Source organism: Orcinus orca, chromosome 7, assembly GCF_937001465.1.
Source record: "Orcinus orca chromosome 7, mOrcOrc1.1, whole genome shotgun sequence".
Classification (NCBI taxonomy): domain Eukaryota; kingdom Metazoa; phylum Chordata; class Mammalia; order Artiodactyla; family Delphinidae; genus Orcinus; species Orcinus orca.
This window is the reverse complement of record NC_064565.1, coordinates 54215237-54234734: the sequence shown is the minus strand read 5'-3', so window position 1 is coordinate 54234734 and position 19498 is coordinate 54215237. Positions and strand designations below refer to the sequence as shown.

Sequence of the window (19498 nt, the reverse complement as noted above, 5' to 3'; positions counted from 1 at the left end):
TGTGTAGACATAGCCAATGCAGTTCACTCTCCTTTATACTGAAAAACAGCAACAAAAGCTCTTTAAGAAAACTTTCAGTAGTAATACTTGAAATAACTTTCTTTCATAGTTAATAAAAAGCACAAGAAGGATTCAGCTGTACTTATGCAAAACAAGAGCTTTATCAATATAGATTTAGAAACTGTATAAAAATTCCAGTGAATAAATGCTATTAATATCACTTCTCACTCTTTATTTTTATTTTTATTTATTTTTTTTGTGGTACGCGGGCCTCTCACTGTTGTGGCCTCTCCCGTTGCGGAGCAACAGGCTCCGGACGCGCAGGCTCAGTGGCCACGGCTCACGGGCACAGCCGCTCCGCGGCATGTGGGATCCTCCCGGACCGGAGCACGAACCTGTGTCCCCTGCATCGGCAGGCGGACTCTCAACCACTGCGCCACCAGGGAAGCCCTCACTCTTTATTTTTATTATAAATCTTCACATTACTTACACATAGTAAAATATCAGCACGATTTTAAGTGTAGTAAAATAGAATAGTGTTGTGTTATCTATATGTTGTGTTATGTATTATGTGTTAATCTATAAAGGAAGCTTCTTTGCACCCGCAACTGACTTTAGTCAAAGCAATCATTGAGTTTTCATTTTGACTGGCAGTGATGCAAGGCACATGCTTGATTCTCAGCTTGTTAAAATGCATCCACATGAAAACAGTCATAAGTGAATGGTGTGGATCAGCCACATGAGGGCACTACAACCTAGAGAACACAGAAAAACACCATTTCAAAGAAGAAACATTTTTCCTTTATTGCTACAAAGAAACAAAGAGTAAGACAAAATTAAAGATGACTTGCTATTAGTATATAAAACTAGAGGATCCTCTGTGTCTGTTAGGCTGCTAGGCTCTACTGGAGAAAATGACTCCCCTTGGTCGGTTGGCGCCATTCAAAATACATGGTTCCCAGCCTCACCCACACTCAACACAGTCTAAATATTTCTCCACTTCACTGCACCTCCTACTCTGCAAAGACAATTCCAAATATTCTCCACTCTTCTCTGATCTCCAATCTTCTTCCTTCCCTCCCCGTTTCAAACTCATGACCTTATTTCCTACTTCACTGAGAGAAGAGATAGGATCAGAATGCCATATCTTTACTTCCCACCCCCAAATTGACAAACCTCTCTGTAATAAGATCCTTTCCTCCTTCTTGTTTCAATGGGGGGAGTTTTCAATCCCTCTACTCATACTCTGGACACCTTCTACCTTTCCAGAACACTTCAGAAATCTCTTATCTCTTCCTTCTCTTACCTTTAACACTTCCCACTCTATCTACCTCTTCCTATCAGCACAAACTTGCTTAAGTCTCTCTCATCTTGGAGGAAAAAAAGAAAATACTTTCCTATAACCCACAATCCTCTAACTACTTACTACTAACTACTTCTCTTTTCCATTTCACAGCCAAACTTCTTGGAAGAGATGTTTATCTTTACTTTCCCTCATTTATCTATCACTTCCTTAGCCTACCAGTTTTCTTTCTAAATAAGACAAACATCTTCATGTTTTGTCCCTGAAAACAAAAGGATAATTTTGAGCTCTTATTTGACTTGCTCTCTCAGCAGCATTTGACAAGCATGGTTCTTCCCCCTTTCATTATGTTCTCCTATTTTTGCTTTCATGAAGTCCCAATCCCTTGATTTTTCATGTCTCATGGACAATTTTTTTGTAACCTTTGAAATGTTATATTTCCCTTTTTGAAAAGGACATCGGATATCCAAGCCATTTTTCCCTCTCCTGCTATATTTATCCTAGTAAAGCTCATCAACATACATAGCTCCAAGTACATTTACATGCCCACTGATCTCAAGTATTTCTCTCCAGACTAGCCCTCTCTTCTGAACTCAACTGTCCATGGTACCCAATTGTACATATTACATCTGCATTTATGTTTACTCATTTCATTGACACTTCAAATTTTTTCAGTTCTAAAACTAAACTAAAAATCTTTTCATCCTATTCCTCTGCTCCTCTAAAATACTGCCCCTTTGACATCTCTGTATCACAGAAAATGGCTCACGATCCAGCCAGGAACCTAGGAGTGATCTTGCATTTTTCTCTTCCTTAAACCTCCACATTCAACTTAACACCAAATATTGTCAATTCTACCTGCTATGCCTGGATTCAGTGAACTTTTCCCCCAATCCTCATATCACTACATAGCCCAGGTGTCGATCAAATCTAACCTAGATTACTGCAATTTCATCTAAACTGGTCTTTCTGAATCCATGTTTGACTCCTTTCAATCCTTTCTGCATACTGTACCAAATGACCTTTGTAAATGTAATTTCAATAGCTTTCCACTACCTTAGGATGGCGATCAAATATCTTACAAAGAGTGAAGGGTCTAGGAGATCTAACTCCTCTCTACTTCTCCAATTTCAGCTTCTTTACTCTTCATTCCACTCTCCCCAGTCCAATATTATTGCAATTGTTTTAGGTCATGGAATTAAATAAGCTCTTTTTCAAGTCAGGATCTTAGCAAATATCACCTCTTTTCCCTGGACATGCTCTCTACTTCACCTAGCCAATTCCAACTTTTTCTCCAGCACTCAGATTAAAAGTTATTTTCAGTAAAATGCTGTGCACAATAGCACATTTCCTGATTAGGTCTATCAGTAATACATACTTGTAGCACCTGATACCATTCCTCCAATGACTAATTTTAACACTGATTTTTTTTCTGCTAGGCAGTCAACTTCACGAGGGCCATGTCTCTATTGTTCACCACCATACCCTTGCCATTTTGCAGTGTCCGTTGACTATTGAATGATGTCAGTTCGGAAGATTGTTTATTACTAAGTGAAGTAAATTTTCCCTTTTTAATGATATATTTATTAATATGGATCAGAAATACAGCATGAAATTTGTTTTCACATATATCAAGTTCACAAGTTTCTACACTTTTTTTGAAAGAGAGAACACTGGATAAATATAAAGTGGAAATTGATAGCCTCATGAGATTTATGTCACATAACAGACTAAGCCATGGTTTTATGACCCTTAAAAATATTTACTCCTTATAATGGTAAAAATTAAGTACATATAATAACGTAAAAAATATATTCAAATATTAATAAATAATAGAAAGAGTGAATATTACCCAGTAAGTCAAAATTAATAAATCATTACACTCAAACTCATGTTTTTCACATTGTATGACTATCATTTTAATAATAAAAATATGCTTAAGTTAAAGATCCTGACAGATGCTCAAAAAGGAAAGCAAATAAAACTATTTTGCTTTTAAACCAAATAAGAGATAACTAGAGTCAGGTTTTTATGCTATTAGTTTAATAGATAATCTCTAAATAGAGAGTTTCAAAACCCATTACTTTTTAAAATCACTATAAATGTATTTTATCAGTCACATATATTTAAGATTCTCCGAGTTTGTGAGTGATTGAAATAGTAGGATTTCAGATAATGATAACAAATATACAAATATGGAAAAAAATGTAGACATGGTATTGGTGATACCATACATTGAAAAAGTATAGAAACTCCATGTCAAGGTAGATTTCAAGGGGTTAGAACTAGTAACAAAATGCATATATTTATTTTCTAAATATATATTCCATGACATCAACTAAAGTACATTTTTCGAAAGAACAATGAATCCTAGAATAGTATTTCCTTAAGAGACTTTGTATATAAAATAAAATAGAGGTAGTTAACCTCATATAATATCAGGAAATAAAGGATTTTAAAATCTATTAATTTCTCTATACCAGGTATTAATAAAAATGTGTTAACCTTTTGATTGATACTAACCCGTCAGTTGGCAAGTCTAAAATATTTCCTATGTGTGTAAGATGAGGAAAGACTTCAAGTTTATACTGAAAATGGTTTATGTAACTTTTGACATGGAAACTAGATGTCTACCCCTATATCCATGTAGGTAGGATGAAGCAGCATGAGTTTTAAAGTGATGAACTGTGGATCAGATGCATCCTTTACCAAACACATGGGCTTCAGCAAGTTAATTCTTTAAGGCTCATTTTTCTTGTGTAAATGCAGATAAGAGTACTAATACTTTTCTTAGAGGATACAGTCATTTTTATTACTATTAATCATTTGTTTATTTAACATAAAAATGTAGGGCGTTTCTTTGTTATTCTTTTTTTTCTTTGTTATTCTTAAGGAGAAGACATCGTTTGTTCTGTCCAGGGGCTTTGTAATAATACATAATATCCAGAGAAGTTGCAGAGAAATTTTCAACTTAAAATATATACGAACTAGAGGTAGAAGATAGTTTTATGTAAGAGGTTTTCTAACATAAAAATGGAGAATTCAAAGCAAAGTAAGACAGGCCTTTCTACATATTGATGCGTATTTGTGAGACAGCAGAAATATTGACTAAATGTCACATATATATGTGATACACACATAATGTTAACTCTTGAGTTGTTTAATTTTGTTATTAACAAATTCCTAACTATGTGATAACTTTTGAGCATTAAAGCAGGAAAAATAGAAATCATAAGCTGTTTACCCTCCTTTCCCTTAGACCTATATAATTTTGGGGTTTTGATTTCTACATAGATGAAAACCGTGATTTTTTAATTTCTACATAGATACCATATAATTTGGGGATGAGCTAAAAAGCTCGCTTCCTATTTAATGAAATAGTAAGTTGGAGCCACTGAAAATAACCTTTGAAATACACAGAGACAGAGATACTGGCAATGCCCCTAGTACATTATTTATACCCGAGGGTTCAGAAATCAGTTTTCTTCTGTTAGATGGAAATTGCAAAAGACCTAACCTGAAATTTTAGCTCTGCCACTTATATAAAATGTAGTCTTAGAAAAAGACTAAACATGTGTGGGCTTCAATGAACTCATCTGCAAAATGAGAAGGCTGGAACTGACCCCATTATGTTTTGGTCGATTAACAGCTCCTAACTCTGGTGCTGTATAAACATTTTGTTTGCAAAATCAAGCCTCAAGACAGTAGAGATTTGTACAGAATTCTTTGTGGAATTCCTTAAACAATATGAGAGTGCTCCTTTGCTAATCTTGCAGCAGCTGCTCCTAGAATTGTAGCTACTACTACCAACAATAGCTGTCCTGGCTACCAGTTATCATGTTCCTACCAAGTGTTAGTCATGGTGTCAGGTACTTATGTAGTTATTATTACTGATGTATAAATAACGATTGCAGTTTTATAGATGGAGAAACTGAGATTCAAAACAGTTGGAGTAACTTGGCCCAAGGTCATGGAGCCAGTAAGTAAATCTCACAGGTGGGGGTTGAATCCAGGTTTTCTGAAACCAAAAGCTGTGTATTTTCCTACCCCTTATGAATGATAGGTAGTTCTGCATTATTGTGTGATTTGGAGTGTTTCAGGTCTTTGCCATCACTTTAAATACCATCCATACACTGACATCTCTAGTTATACCTCCAGCCCAACCCTTTTCTGAACTCCAGACTTGTATTTCCATTTAACTTCTCAACTCCTCCACTGAATGTCTAATAGACCCCTCAAAAAAAAATATATATGTTCAAATCCACACTTTTGATTTTACCCAGCATATCCCTCCACCTAATGTTGTCCCAAGCTCAAGTAACTACATTTTTCTTTCTTGACCAGACTAAACACTTGGAGTCTTCCTTAGCTCTGCTCATTCCCTCACACCCCATGTCCAGCTGCTCAGCATATCCCGTTCAGCTCTTCTGAAAAACACATCTGAATTTGATGACATCTGCTACCCTCATTGTTTCCACCAAAGGCCAAGCCACTGGTGTCCCCTGCCTTCATAATGGCAGTAAGCCCCCAATCTATCTTCTTGCTTCCATTCTTTCCCCCCAGGCAGCCTGTTCTCCACGCAGCAGCCAGAGTGATCTTTCTCAAATTTGAGTCAGGTGATGACACTCTTCTGCTGAAAACCCTCCAGTCATCTCTCCCCATCTCATGCAGCATAAATTTGGTGTCTTCACCACAGCCTACAACTTCAGCTCCGACCTTCACTCTCACTGACCTCATCCTCTCCTACTCTCTGCCTTTCCCACTCTCCTCCAGGCACTCTGGGCTCATGGCTGATTCTAGAGCACACCAGGTACACTTCCACTTTTATCCTTTGCCTTCATATTTGCTATTCCCTTTTCCCCTCAGATTTCCATGTCTCACTCCCTCACTTCCTTTGGCTCTCTATTCAAATGCTATTTTTTTCAGAGAGGACTTCCCTGATCATATGATTTAAAACAGGACCTTGCCACTCTTCTCTTTTTACACTGCTTTATTTTTCTTAATAGCACTTATCACTAGCTGATTTATTTTTATTATCTCTCTCCTCTCAAACACACACATACACATGAATGTAACCACATGCGAGCAGAGACTAGGTGTGGCTCTATGTTGCACCCCAGTGTCTAGAAGAACATCTGCCACACAGTAGGTACTTAGTAAATATTTGCAAATGAACAAATGAATGAGTAACAAATGCAAAGGAAAGTGTGCTTATTAAAGTAAAATAATAAAAACTGACATGAAACACATAGAAAATTCTGATAGGGAATTTTAGGAATATGGATTATTTTTTACTTGTTTACTATCTAGAAAATATAACCATATTTTATTTAACTATTGAAACAAGGTAATGGGCACATCAACAGCATTTTCAGTTTTCAAAATATACCCTGACAAAAATATAGTAAGCTAAGATTTTTCTGCCAAAATCAAGAAACAAAGCTAATTTGATATGCAACAGCTCCTAATGAAGATAACAACTCTTTAAGAAATAAGTCAGGATTTTCGGTGGAAATAGAGATACCAATCTAGGTTTAAAATACAAATTTCTTGATTGTGACTGGCCATATTCTGGATTATAAACTAATGATAATAAATACACAACAACCTCTTAACTGTGCCCAAGACCCACCATTACCAACCCCAAGCATTGTTATCTTATAGCAAAAGACACTTGAAGTCAGAAAACCAGGATTTGAGCTTAGGATTTGCGTTGTGAGGAATAAGACAAAATCACTGGGAAAATCACCTGCAAACTGTACAGTATTATTTACATCAAAGTTTACTAGGATCTCTAGGCAAATGTGCCTTATCACCAAAAGACTGAAGAATGTGTCTATCAGTCTACCTGCCTTTTCTCATATCTCTACTCCAAGGTGAGATATCTGAAATATAGTATTTTAATTCAGGCAATCAGAGATTTTTAAGAATCTACTTTTTCTACGTTGGAAGAAATCTGTAACTATATGCCATTTGTAAGGTTCTGGGAGAGTCAACCGTTCAGTTTGGCAAATCTTAGATTTACCTGGCTGCCTTCACATTTCAACTTGCACCACTGCAGGCCTCCTAACAACTTTGCCCCTTGGAGGTTTTCTTTTTTACTGGGAAGCAAGTGCAAACCTTCAAATTAAATTGTATCTTGATTCCTGAATAGCCCCCACCATAAACTCGGTCCTCAATGCCCAGAGTCTCTGATCAGAACTTCTAAAACTGCTCTCATCCTCTACCACTGGAAGTCTCTTTTCCCAAACGGCATTAAGTTAGGGCTCCTGGGTCTCCTAATATAGAATTTTTTGGAGTGGAGATTATAGATTTTCAAAAAAAATACTATCTCTCCACAAAAGTTTTAAAACAACAAAAACAACAAAAAATCCTGCCTTTTCCTTTAACATTGGGCATTCTTAATTTTATTTCATCATTCAGTTTCAAGAAAAACAGATTTTTCTGACCTCTTCAAACCTTCCATTTTGTCACTTGTTTTGCATCTAATTATTCAACCTCTTGACTCATTTGTCACTTATTTATTCAATATGTACTCTCTCAGTATTTACTATGAACAGAGCATTGGGCTAAGTCTGAATTTTCCACATAATTTCATGTATAAATTGTGATTATATAGGGATGTACAATTATTTTCAAATATAATAAATAATTTATGGAAAGATTTATTCAGTGCCCAGATTATAAATACTCAAACATAATAATGGACCATAATTTATAGTTCAAGAGACTCAAATCTGAATCTCAATTTCATTATTCATTCCTAAAGCTAACTCAAAGCATTTTTTCTCCCTGTACAACTGGGTTCTCTTACTTGAAAAACAGAAGTAAGGAATCATTATTGCTTAAAAAAAACTCACAAGAAATTATTAAATGTTAAAACATGAAATTAACGTATGAAATTAAAATATGTTGATGTCTATGCAAAACTGGGGGCGGGGGTGGAAAAGGAATGACCTAGAGGTTAAAAGGAAACTTAATTCCAGAATGCCACGCTTCTAAAGACATCATTTGCCACAATGCCAGGCAAGTCTGGGGACATGCTTTACAGCCCCTCCACCCAGAAATTAGATGACTTCCCTGTACCAAGCTTATCCCATCTCTTGAATTCCTTATCTTTTCTAATTCCCTACCATATCTAATTCAAATATTTTCTGGGCCTGCTAGAGGAAGTTAAGTTTTTACTTTGTAAGCCTTAAAGCCAAGCCCTGGGCTGACCATGTTGTAAATTGCAGGCAATGACTCTTTCTAATTAGGAAACAAAATTTAAAGTTGTCCTACCTGAGACTTTGCTTAACTTTCAGTTTCCCCTTCCTTACCTCTAGGTCCTGATATATATCAGTTCCTCATCCCAAGGCTTCTGTGCGCTTCCTGTAAATGCCTCTGCGTAGCACAGCCAGTCTTGCAAACCTTTGCTTCCTTGGTTGTTGCAGGGCTGGCTGTCAGCCAGATCACTGTCCCTGGCCTGGAATAAAACTTCTCATTCACAACTACTCTATTTACCTTCAGGAGTAAATCAAATCACCATCTCCCACCAAGGCGTCATCAATCCCATCTCTAGGAAGTAGATACTTCATGAGGAGAATGAAGCATGAAATGAGGATGTATATGTATAAATAGAAATTAAACCTTTGGAAAGAGATAATTGTAGCAGGACCTGAGACTTGAATAAAACATAGGAACAAGTGACCCAAAAAAGTGACATTTGAAAGGCTAATGTGCATTCCATCACAATTATAAACATTTATAACTCAAAGCTTTCAAATGCTAAAATGAAAAGCAGAAAGTAGTAAAATTCAGATGAAAAAGATATAAAATTGTATAATTCAGATTATGCATATATTTTCCAAATGTAAAGTAGTGAAGAAAATTAACTCACAGAATTTACCCATTATATAGATAACCTTGTAAAATTTGAAGACTTATAAAAGGAGAGCCTGGTAATACTGTCAAAATTAATGAAGAAGTCTTGGATGTAGTAGGTAATTCAGAGGGAGAAGAGGAGGAAAGAAGAAAGAAAGAAGTAGTAAGTCAGGGAAAGAAGAAATACTTGGAAGATGGGGCAAAGTGTTTCACTTACCTATGATCCCATTTTGCAATAATGCGAACTGTTGAGTAAGAGGGAAAAAGAAAGAAAGAGCACATAACATTGCCAACCACGCATATTTCTGAAAAATTCCCAACTCAATAAGTCAGTCAAAGAGCAAAATCATATTAAATGACTATTTGAAAAAAGGATATGAATGTACCAAAATCTTAATAGCTAATTTTCTAATAGGGTTGAAGGGAGTTAAAATGTACAGGGCAGGGGTGGCACTGAATCGGGAGATTGCTTTCCCTTTATTCAATACTATAAACGTCTGAAAAAGAAAACAAACACATAAAACAGAATTTAGAATCTTAGTATTAAAATTAAGAATATTTTAAGAAAAAAGTGAGACAACTTTTTAGAAATATTGTCTTATAAAATAATATAATAATATACTAATTACCAACATATGACATGATGCTGTGTACTTTCTCTATAAACTCTCCTAAATTTCATAAGTGATACGAGGATTTAAGAACATAAAGAAAATCTGTAGTCACTGCCATAGGAATACTTAGCATCCTTATCAAGTTTTAATATCAGTATTTTAAAACTGTAATTATAATCCACAAAGAGCTCAAAAATGAGGCTTTGATTCGTTTTTCAGTTAGATAAATATTTTCTCAGAGGAACTTCAGGGTTTTCCAGAGGTGTTGTTTGATCACACTCTTTTTTGGGCACTTAAAAGCCACCTGCTTTTATTTCTTCTGGGGGGAGCCATGGAATGGGCAAAGTTTATGGTGTGAAGGAATAAACCTGCTGAAGATCAAAGTACCTTATGTAGAGCTAGATATTGTAAAGAGGAATTTGGATACTACTCCTGGAAATATTTTTAATGCATAAAAAAATATACTCCTTGTCTTAACTTTCTGCTTCACCACACTGTAAGGTAAACAGACTTTTGCCCTTCCTCATTTCCCCCACTGCAGGATGCCCCTTCAGTTCTCTGCCTGTCCTGGACATGGGTTCAAATGAGTGCTTCCAAAAGGCTTCTAGGGTAATGGGGCCATTACATGGTCAAGCCTACCTAGTACCCTAATGATACTTCAGACAGAGGGGAGGAGGCGCAACATTCTTCACCTGACATCCCTGGCCCTAGCCCGGAAGCAATTAGGAAGTAGGGGAAGTAAAGGCAACTTGACTAAGAACTCACTTTCTTATTGATATAGTAGGGGTCCAGGTCCTCCAGGGGCTCTGACACCATCTCTGGAGGAATGTCTCCATAAATAAATGGAAGGGATTTTCCTGCTTCCAAGTCACTATTTGGCTTTGGGCCATTTTCATCATCTTCATCCTTGCGTTCTTGTTTGGGTCTCTTAGCTTTCTCTTCTGCAATGCGTTGCTCAATAGCAGCAAGGGATTCCCTGGTAAAGAAGCGGAAGCTGTCAGGTCCTGGCGGTACCAGCACTGATTGTGCCATCTTTTCATCCTGCTCCTTTAATCACTGTTTAGCTCCTTGCATAAGAAAGTGCTATGGAAACGAGAGAGAGAGAGAGAGAGAGAGAGAGACAGAGACAGAGAGAGAGGGAGAGAGAGAGAGACAGAGAGAGAGAGACAGAGAGAGAGACAGAGAGAGGGAAAAAAAGCAACGGTCATTAGGATAAAATGTGACTGTGGCCAATTACATGATACTGAGATAAAATATATAAACCAAGCTATCTGTAATATTTTACTAAGGAAGCTGCACTTGGCACTCGGGGGATTCTCCTGCATGCATTCATCTGCTTGCATGGAGATCTATCTTTCACATTCAGTAGGTGTCTATGAGGTAATCGAATCTCCCACTCCCAAAATGTTTTAAGTGAAAATATCCAACTCAGAGCTCAGAAATGGAGAATACTGGTTTGTGCTTGCTGTTTCACTTGTGTGAATATTTTGGCAGCCATCTTTTTCAGCATCCCTTCTGAAAAAAATATCCGAGATCCATAACAAGAGACGAATAATTATCAAAAATTGCAGAACCTGGGCTGTGCAAAGATCTTGCATGTATCTCTCCATTTTTTTCCATGTTCCCTTTGGCCTACTTTTCCACCTCAAAGAGCTTATTCAAAATCAACGCACCTGGTAAAGAGCTCTGGAAATCCTGAAATGCCAGGCTGTGGAAACATAGGTAGATACTGCTTGAAAGCAAGGGAGCGGGAAGGAGCAGGGAATGCCGGATTGCATTTGGAACTGCTCGGAAGCTGCACAGGAAGGGACCCAGCTCCTGCCAAACCAGGCAGGAAGTCACCCACGTCAAGAGGTCTGGAGCTTGGACCCCCTGGTTTAGCAACCTGCTGCTAGCTAGTGTAATTGCTTCTTAGATTAACAAATTTGCAGTACCTTAGGAAATACTGTAGAGATAGCTCATTTTCTCAAACAGTGCCCATTTCTTAAGAATCCACGTAGCAGATTTGGACTTGAAAAAAATAGTAAGTTTAAGATAGTTTATCTTTTACATGAACTCCTATTATGCTGGTCTTTGTGATAACATAAATGGAGTTTTACTGTATTCTAATCATATTTTACTGGGCTAACATATATAGCTCAAGAGAGCACACCAATCATTTCAAACGTTATCTCTGAATCAGTGGCAAGAGTTTCTATGCTTTTTGAAATAATACAACCAAAATCTTGACTCCAGAATGCCATCTATATACAATCACTTATCTGTTTTTCCTTCTTTTAAAATATCAATCCATTTTAACCCTTACCCTACAGGAATGAGAATTACCATTTAATTACATGAGGTGCATTTTCTAAAAGTAAAATTCATTCACATCCAGATCATTTCTGTAGATATGCTAGATCAAACAGGGAAATCTAAAATAACATGTTATTGTACCATTTCCACATTTTTTTTTCGAAGTAGACCAGGACCTTTCAGCCACCAGCTAGAAGACTGCCCTCTCAGTATCACAGAGCCTCCAATACCTCCCTCATTTTCCTCACCCATCCCCAGAGACCCTTAGGCCTAGTGACAGGCATAGGCATGAAGAAGGTCCCTGCACATTTCAAGGAGGAACCTGCCATGCCTGGATGCTCTAATAGAAGAGACATGCTAAAACATGCAGACAGCAGCTTCAAAATGAAAGTGGTCCTCTGCAGATTCCCCCAAGGATTCTACTGTAAAGGTAAAGAAGCATCACAGAGAATAAGCATAATAAGAATATTAAAACATTACCCCTGCAGAATCTTTTACACCCAGAGTTTAGGATTGATAAGCTGGCACCATGAAGACTGCAGCTAAAATTCCATCATGCTTTTTTTCTTTTTTTCATTTTTTTTTAATTCTCCTTCAAAGACCACACCTAACTTCCTGTGAAAGGATTCTGGTAACTGAAGTAAGAACAGGCATTTCCTGTGCGGGGACTACAAAATGGCATTATTATAACTACCACTAGAGGGCGGGGAACTGTGAAGAGAAACCCCTCAGTGTACACACAGAAGCATGTTTGAAGCAGCCCAAAGCTCTCAGTAATGGAGCTCTAATCTTCTACAAGCTTTTCTTAGAACAGAACATTAAGACTTAGCTGGTTTGAATTACTAATTTTGTTAACTGATAATGCTTCCATTCATGCTTTTTATTTGCTAAGCCAAATTGAATCGACACAAATAACTCAAAGTAAAAAGAAAGTAAATAAAGAAGGGTTAAAAATAAAAACTCATAACACAGCAATTATATTAATGAAAGTCTTACATACATGAGCTTTAACATTAGCCTCAGTCCCAGAGTATCTGAAATCCAATAAAGGGCTTTGATAGTTCAACAAAGAGGTGGCCTTTGTGCTATCTAAGTTAACTTTCTCTAGAAATAAAACTAAACTAATGGGACACCAATATTATTTTATCTCTAATTTAAGCGGCTGAAAAGAAACCAGAAAAAAATGAAAGCCAGTGAGATACTAGATGCCAATACTTAGTTTAATAACATAGTTAAGATTTGCAGGCTAACTATGTGCCTGTCACTGACCGGGCTGAGTCTGTATGCACTATATCATTTAATCCTCCCTGTAACTCCATCAGATAAAGGCTTTCACGATCCTTATTTGAAAACTGAAGAAAGGAAGTACACTGAGGTTAGGAAAAGTTACCTAAGATCACACAGGCAGGATTCAAACTTAAAATCTGTGAGCTTTATTCAGCCATAAACAAAATAAAAACAAAAACAAAGAATGAAAACACCTCATGGAACTAAATCCTAAAATAAAGATTAAATAAAAATCAGTAAGTGGCATCAATTATAATCAGAAACAGTCATAATGATTAAGTCAATATATTTATTACATATTTTCTAGCTTCACCATTTTCATTAGAAAAGGCATTTGATTGAAACAAGCAAGAATAAGATATAGCCAAAAAGAATTTTTTAATTCATTCTAGCATGTCTGTTTTGGTTATAGAAGCAAAAGAATGATCCACAGTGGCTTAGGTAAGAGAAAGAAAGAAAGGAAGAAAGGAAGAAAGAAAGAAAGAAAGAGAGAGAGAGAAAGAAAGAAAGGAAGGAAGGAAGGAAGGAAGGAAGGAGGGAAGGAAGAAAGGAAGGAAGGAAGAAAGGAAGAAAAGAAAGGAAGAAAGAAAGAAAAAGAAAAGGAGGAAGGGAGGAAGAAAAAAAAAAAAGAAAGAAAGGAAAGCAACGTGGGAATTCATTGTCAAGGTTTATTGTTTAGGGCTAGCTATAGGCATGTCCAATTGATGTTACCAGCACCTAATCATACTGCATCCTTTGGCTCTGACTTCTATGGTGATAGCTTTTCATTCCTCATTGTAGTAAGATGCTATAGCATCTCTGGCCTCCCAATCTCCCAGATTTAAATCCAATCGGAACAAAGACCCAGAAAAACTCTCAGCGCATCTCACTGGCTTCAGTTGGGTCACATGCTCATTCTGAAGTAATCAGGCTGTGCAGGGTGATGCAATGCTTTGTGCTTTGATTGGCTTCTCCTAAGTCAATGCCTCATCCTGGACTAGGGAGGAAATCCTACTTGAAACCTATGAACAGTCAGGGTTTTGGAATCATGGAATCACTCAGTAACAGGAACACACCAAGCTATGTGCATTTACATTAATTGTAGGGTTACCCTTTTCTCTCCCATTGATCCTAGCCAGTGAATGTGTCTTAGGATATTTAAAATGGTGAACACAAAATATTTTACCAAAACATCCAAGACATACGATGAACAACACCTGACTATTTTTTCCGTCTCAAAATGTCTTTTGTAAAATATAGATAAGAATCACGGTCTCTTGTTTCTGATTTCCCAGGATGACATTTTCAGAAGTCAACATATTAGTTTTTCTTGCATTTGCCCTGACCCTTGTTAACATCATGCTGACATTTTATGAGAATGCTAAATGACATATGTTACATGGTTTTTAAATTTCATTCAGTTGTACTACTTTTCAGACAGAAGATTTTGTATTACAACTTTTAAGGCCAGACACTATATTTGGAAGACCCATAAATAATGGGAAAGGCAAGCAATATAATTTTAAGTGGTTAGAAAGAATATTAAGAATTGGATTTCTAAATTCCAATGACATTTCTGTTTTCCTTTCGATGTCTTGTTTTTAAAATTTGTCTCACTTATAAAAGAGGAACATTAATTTTCTAAATTAAAATATAAAAGAAAAATTAACGATATTATTACACATGCTGATATCTACAAAAAGTTGTATTACAGTGATATGAAAGAGCAATAACAAAACAAAGAAATAATAGTATATGACTCAATTCCTTTCCACAAAGATTCACATTTATATTAATAAGTACTCTAAAATTAAATTTATACTAAGAAAATTAGTGGCTTATTACATTTTATGGATAAGGAAATAACTATAAAATAGTTTATAATTGATGATTGTGGATAAGTGCTCAAAAACCTTAGACGATTTTGTACCTAAGAGTTAAGAAAGTTGAGAAAGACTAAGGAATATCTTTTTCTGAAAGTGATCTTTTAATCCTATTTTACAATTGTAATTTTTAATTTTCTTCAGCACATTAAAGTAATACTGGAAACATAAGCTAAGGAAAGATTTGCTAAGTATTACCTGGAGATTAATTTTCTGTATTTTCTAGTTTCCTTAATCTATAGGTTTGACTCTATTTTCTCATGAACTTTTTGATTGTCACTTACTGTGTTTTTGCATATCCTTCTTCCTTTAACCTTGATCCACTAGCTCATTTCCATAACTAACAATTTCCGTAAGAGTGAGAAAGTTCTGAACTACCAGACTTACATGTTTTCTCACTACAGATTAGAAAAAGAGCATAACAGAAAATAAAAGACATATGCTCAGTACGTACTGTTCAGATAAAATGTCATTTTTCTTTAAATGCTAGTTTTAGTTACAACACTTTTTAAAAACCTTATTTTCAATATTTTATAATCATATGATATTTGTTGAGCAACACTCTTTATAGAAGTATAGATATTCCTTTAAATGACTGTTATCTTTTTAAACACATTTTGTTTTTCTTTAACAGAGATGTACTCCAGTGCTATCGTGATCCCTGGGAAATATCATTCAAGGTAACAATAATCACTTTCATCAAATTTCCTGGGAAAAAATAAATTATATATGAAAACATGCCTCCATTTTTATACAAGCATTTTCATTTTATTGCAGGTAGGGTGGCAACTTGTTTCTACATCCTTTCTTTATCTTCACATATATTAAATGCATGTTCACATCCGTGAAATACTTCAACCCTGCCAAAATGACTTATCAACTGGAAGTTCACCTCTAATCTGATTACATACTAGTTTGTTTTTGATGGATCGATCATACTAGAATCATTGAATTCTACTTCTGGATCTTAAGAGTCAACTAAGGAAGGAAATTTCCTAAGGTATGGTCCTCCCCATGAGAGTGAGACAGTTCCATGTTCTCCATAGGCTTGAATATTTCCAGCTCAGTTTTCTTCCTTCCTTCTGTTTCACTGAGGATTGCTACCTAAAACTGTCCCCCTCAGCCCTCATCCTTTTTTATAGGGGAGAAAAAAGTGGCCTCTAACCTCGTAAGTGGGATAGTAAATCTGAATGTCTGGGCATCTTCCCCAGGAGAGAACAATCAGGCAGATCCAGGAGCAGGTCTTTGGAATGAAAAACGATACTCAAAAGATAGCTACATTCCAAAGTGTCCTAGATACAAAATTTGTGCATGCCTGTGTGTGTGTGTGTGTGTGTGTGTGTGCGCGCACATGTGTGTGCCTCAGAGAGACAAAGAACTGGAAATGAGAATGAGTGCGTAAGAGACCATGGATTTGTTTCTTCACATCATGTTAGCATGACCTAAATTCTGGCACTCTACCTGGTTCTTGCTATTAGTTGCCACATTTAATTCTTGTAATATTTTGTTAAGGAAGTAGTATTGTGGTCACTTTTCTAATGTGATGGTGATCCAGGCTTACATAGGCTGTGTAACCTGACATGGTCACACAGAGCCAGCATTTAAACTCACATGTGTCTGATTTCAAATTCAAATATACTTCATTGTCCCATTTTGCCTCAGGAGTGAGAAATGTACCATTGATACACAAATTGAAAAGGATAATGTGAAATAAGTCTGATTTTTTTAAGTCACTGGATCCCCATCTATAGCTAAGATGTTTGTAGGGTACACTAAGCTCACTGCTATTAAACAAACCGGTGACCCACTAGGGTAATTCAGTTTCCCCTTCATAATCTTGCTATTGTGGGGTTCGCTTGACTTCCGCGGGAATAAGCTTTAAACTCTGAACCTCAGTGTTCTCATCAGTAGACATGAAGGCTCATTTTGAGTTTTATGAAATAAATTTATAAGAACAAACTAAGCACTATGACTGGGACATAGCAGATGCTTAGTAAATGCTGGCTTCTTTTCCTTTTTTCAGAGATACCTTAGTGCTGTTGTTTGTCATTTGAAATTTTTATTAAAGTTATTTCTGTAAAGCTTCTCTCTCCATTATCCCATCTTCCTTATCTTATCCCATTTTTGTTTGTGGTTTCCAGTGTCCAGCATAGTACTCACCTGAGATAAACCGTTCAGTAAATCACTGACGAATTAACAGTTGTAACCCTATATTTATTCAGGAGCTTTCTTGGTCTTTTTACTGAGTACACTTTCTTTCCTTTTGGGGATAATTCATGTGTCATGACACCAACTAATTCTAGGTTTCTGATTTTGTGGTCGTTGTTTCAGTTATATAGAACTTTATACGTGACCACATACATTTATGGCACCTCTATAGTTTGAGCTGACCTCACCTTTCCTAATACGTGCCCTTAACCTAAAGTCAGACTACTATCGTCACTGCCTCTCCTCTCCATCACACATGCACACACCACACACTTGTGCACATATACACAGATATGTTTGTTTCTGTTTCTCTAGCTTATTTCATCAGCCCAGGAAGTTCAACATTTATGTATTTGCTTTTCACAATCTTATCAATTCTTCACGAGCCATTGTTCTGGAAAACGTTAAGAAATTTCTTCTTCATTTTCTGAATTTCCATTATATTTATGGTAGAAAAACAGTGCGGTATTTACTTCTTAATGCATACCTCTATATACATTTTCCTTTGCTTTAATTTGTCCCTAAATTACTATTTCTAGGTCAGTTTTAATGAAACTAGAGCCTTACATTTGTCATCCTCATCCAAGTATCGTCAAGGGTTCTCCATTACCATCCACATAAAGTACAAATTCCCCTGCCTGACATTTAAAGGACGCTCCGAATTTTCTTTCCAGTCTTACATCCTGTCAACCCCTACCCCTACCTGTCATAAAGACAAAATAATTTGTTCAAGTTTTCCTAAACTTGCACTGTGATCTCTGAACCTTCACTTCCAAGCAATTGATTACGCCGTTTTCACGACCTGACATTCACTATATTACCAATTCAACCTGATGAGACAATAGCAGTTTTAAATCTCAGATACTGCATTTTCCATAAATACTTCCACATCCTTCCATCCTGTTATGTCCTTCACTTTTTTGAGCTAAATAACACTTGGTTTTTACACACTATTTGTTAAGTTTATGTAACTGCCTTGAGATAAGTGGATGATGTTCTCCTCTTTGTAACTCTTGAAGTTCATAAAGCAATACCTTGCACAAAGTAGATACCCAATAAAAGAAATGAATAACAAAAGATCTCAAAGAGACAGTATTGAACAAGCTGTGATGTTGAAGGGGGCCTGGATGTACAACAGGCTCTTGTGACTCAAGAGAACAGATCTAAGATGCATGTGAATGTCATAGGAAAAAAACTGATTCGATATAAATAATAATGTTCAAATTCTTAGACCTGCATAAAGCAAAACAGCTACTCTTTAATAAGCAGTAATTCTCAGTTACCAGAGATATTCAAGCTCATACTGTAGAAAGGATGCTTGTCTGGGCAAATAATTGGAATAAACAATTCCAAAAATATTTCCAACCTCCAGATTGTATGATTGCCTAAAAACCAGAGCATCAAATTATCTTTTACTAAAGTAAGAAAAATGGAGACAAAATTAAATTAGTTATTATGGTATTTTACATAAATTCTGGATTAGAGATAACAACATCCAGAAGATGGTGATAAAAACATTTTGTCTCCCCGATCAGTGGTTGCCGCTGCTTGGTAATGAGCAGCATGAGGGCAGGGAGTTTGTCTGGACCTGCTAACCACCTTCTTCTCCAGTGCTTATTGCATCATGTGGTTTCTTCATAAATATGTGGAACTGAATTAAAAATGAGACTTAATTTGCATTTGCATAACTAGACCAAAAGAGGTCAGAAAGAAGACACAGTAAAAAAGGATCTTAACATAAAATCTGGCTTGTTTTAAAAATACAATCAATTACTGCTTCTTGGAATGCAATAAGAAAACACTGAAAAGCAATGGTAGAAGTTTTTCTTGCCTCTTTTTAGGATAAAGAATGAATCTATTTGTCTTTGTTGAGTTCACATGGTAAAAAATACATTTTCAGCAAATATGTGTCCAGATACATGTCTTCCTTTTAAAAATTAGTTACCTTGGAGGTCCAGGCACTTAAGCCAAGAGGGTTATGGCTCTAAATAGTTTGGGATTTCCTTCTTTTGGGGTTGTTGCTTATTTTCTAGGGAGCTAATTTCAGGTTCTTCTTTTTCCCACCA

General features: G+C 36.2%; 1 protein-coding gene across 6 annotated transcripts in view; it reads right to left on the bottom strand.

The window, feature by feature from the left end:
• The window catches only part of SCN2A (sodium voltage-gated channel alpha subunit 2), a 155440-nt gene that overhangs the window by 88144 nt on the left and 47798 nt on the right, over nucleotides 1–19498 (bottom strand). For 2 of the 6 annotated variants that reach the window (XM_049712048.1, XM_049712042.1), the window contains exons 1-3: nucleotides 12556–12709; nucleotides 10546–10863; nucleotides 9546–9663 (exon numbers count right to left, since the gene is read on the bottom strand). In XM_049712048.1, coding sequence (XP_049568005.1) covers nucleotides 9546–9663; nucleotides 10546–10812 — 385 coding nt within the window. In that variant the 5' untranslated portion in view covers nucleotides 10813–10863; nucleotides 12556–12709. Of the gene's footprint in view, nucleotides 1–9545; nucleotides 9664–10545; nucleotides 10864–11714; nucleotides 11791–12555; nucleotides 12710–19498 lie in introns of those variants that run through there. The other 4 variants (XM_049712044.1, XM_049712046.1, XM_049712043.1 and 1 more) reach the window with 4 other exon arrangements.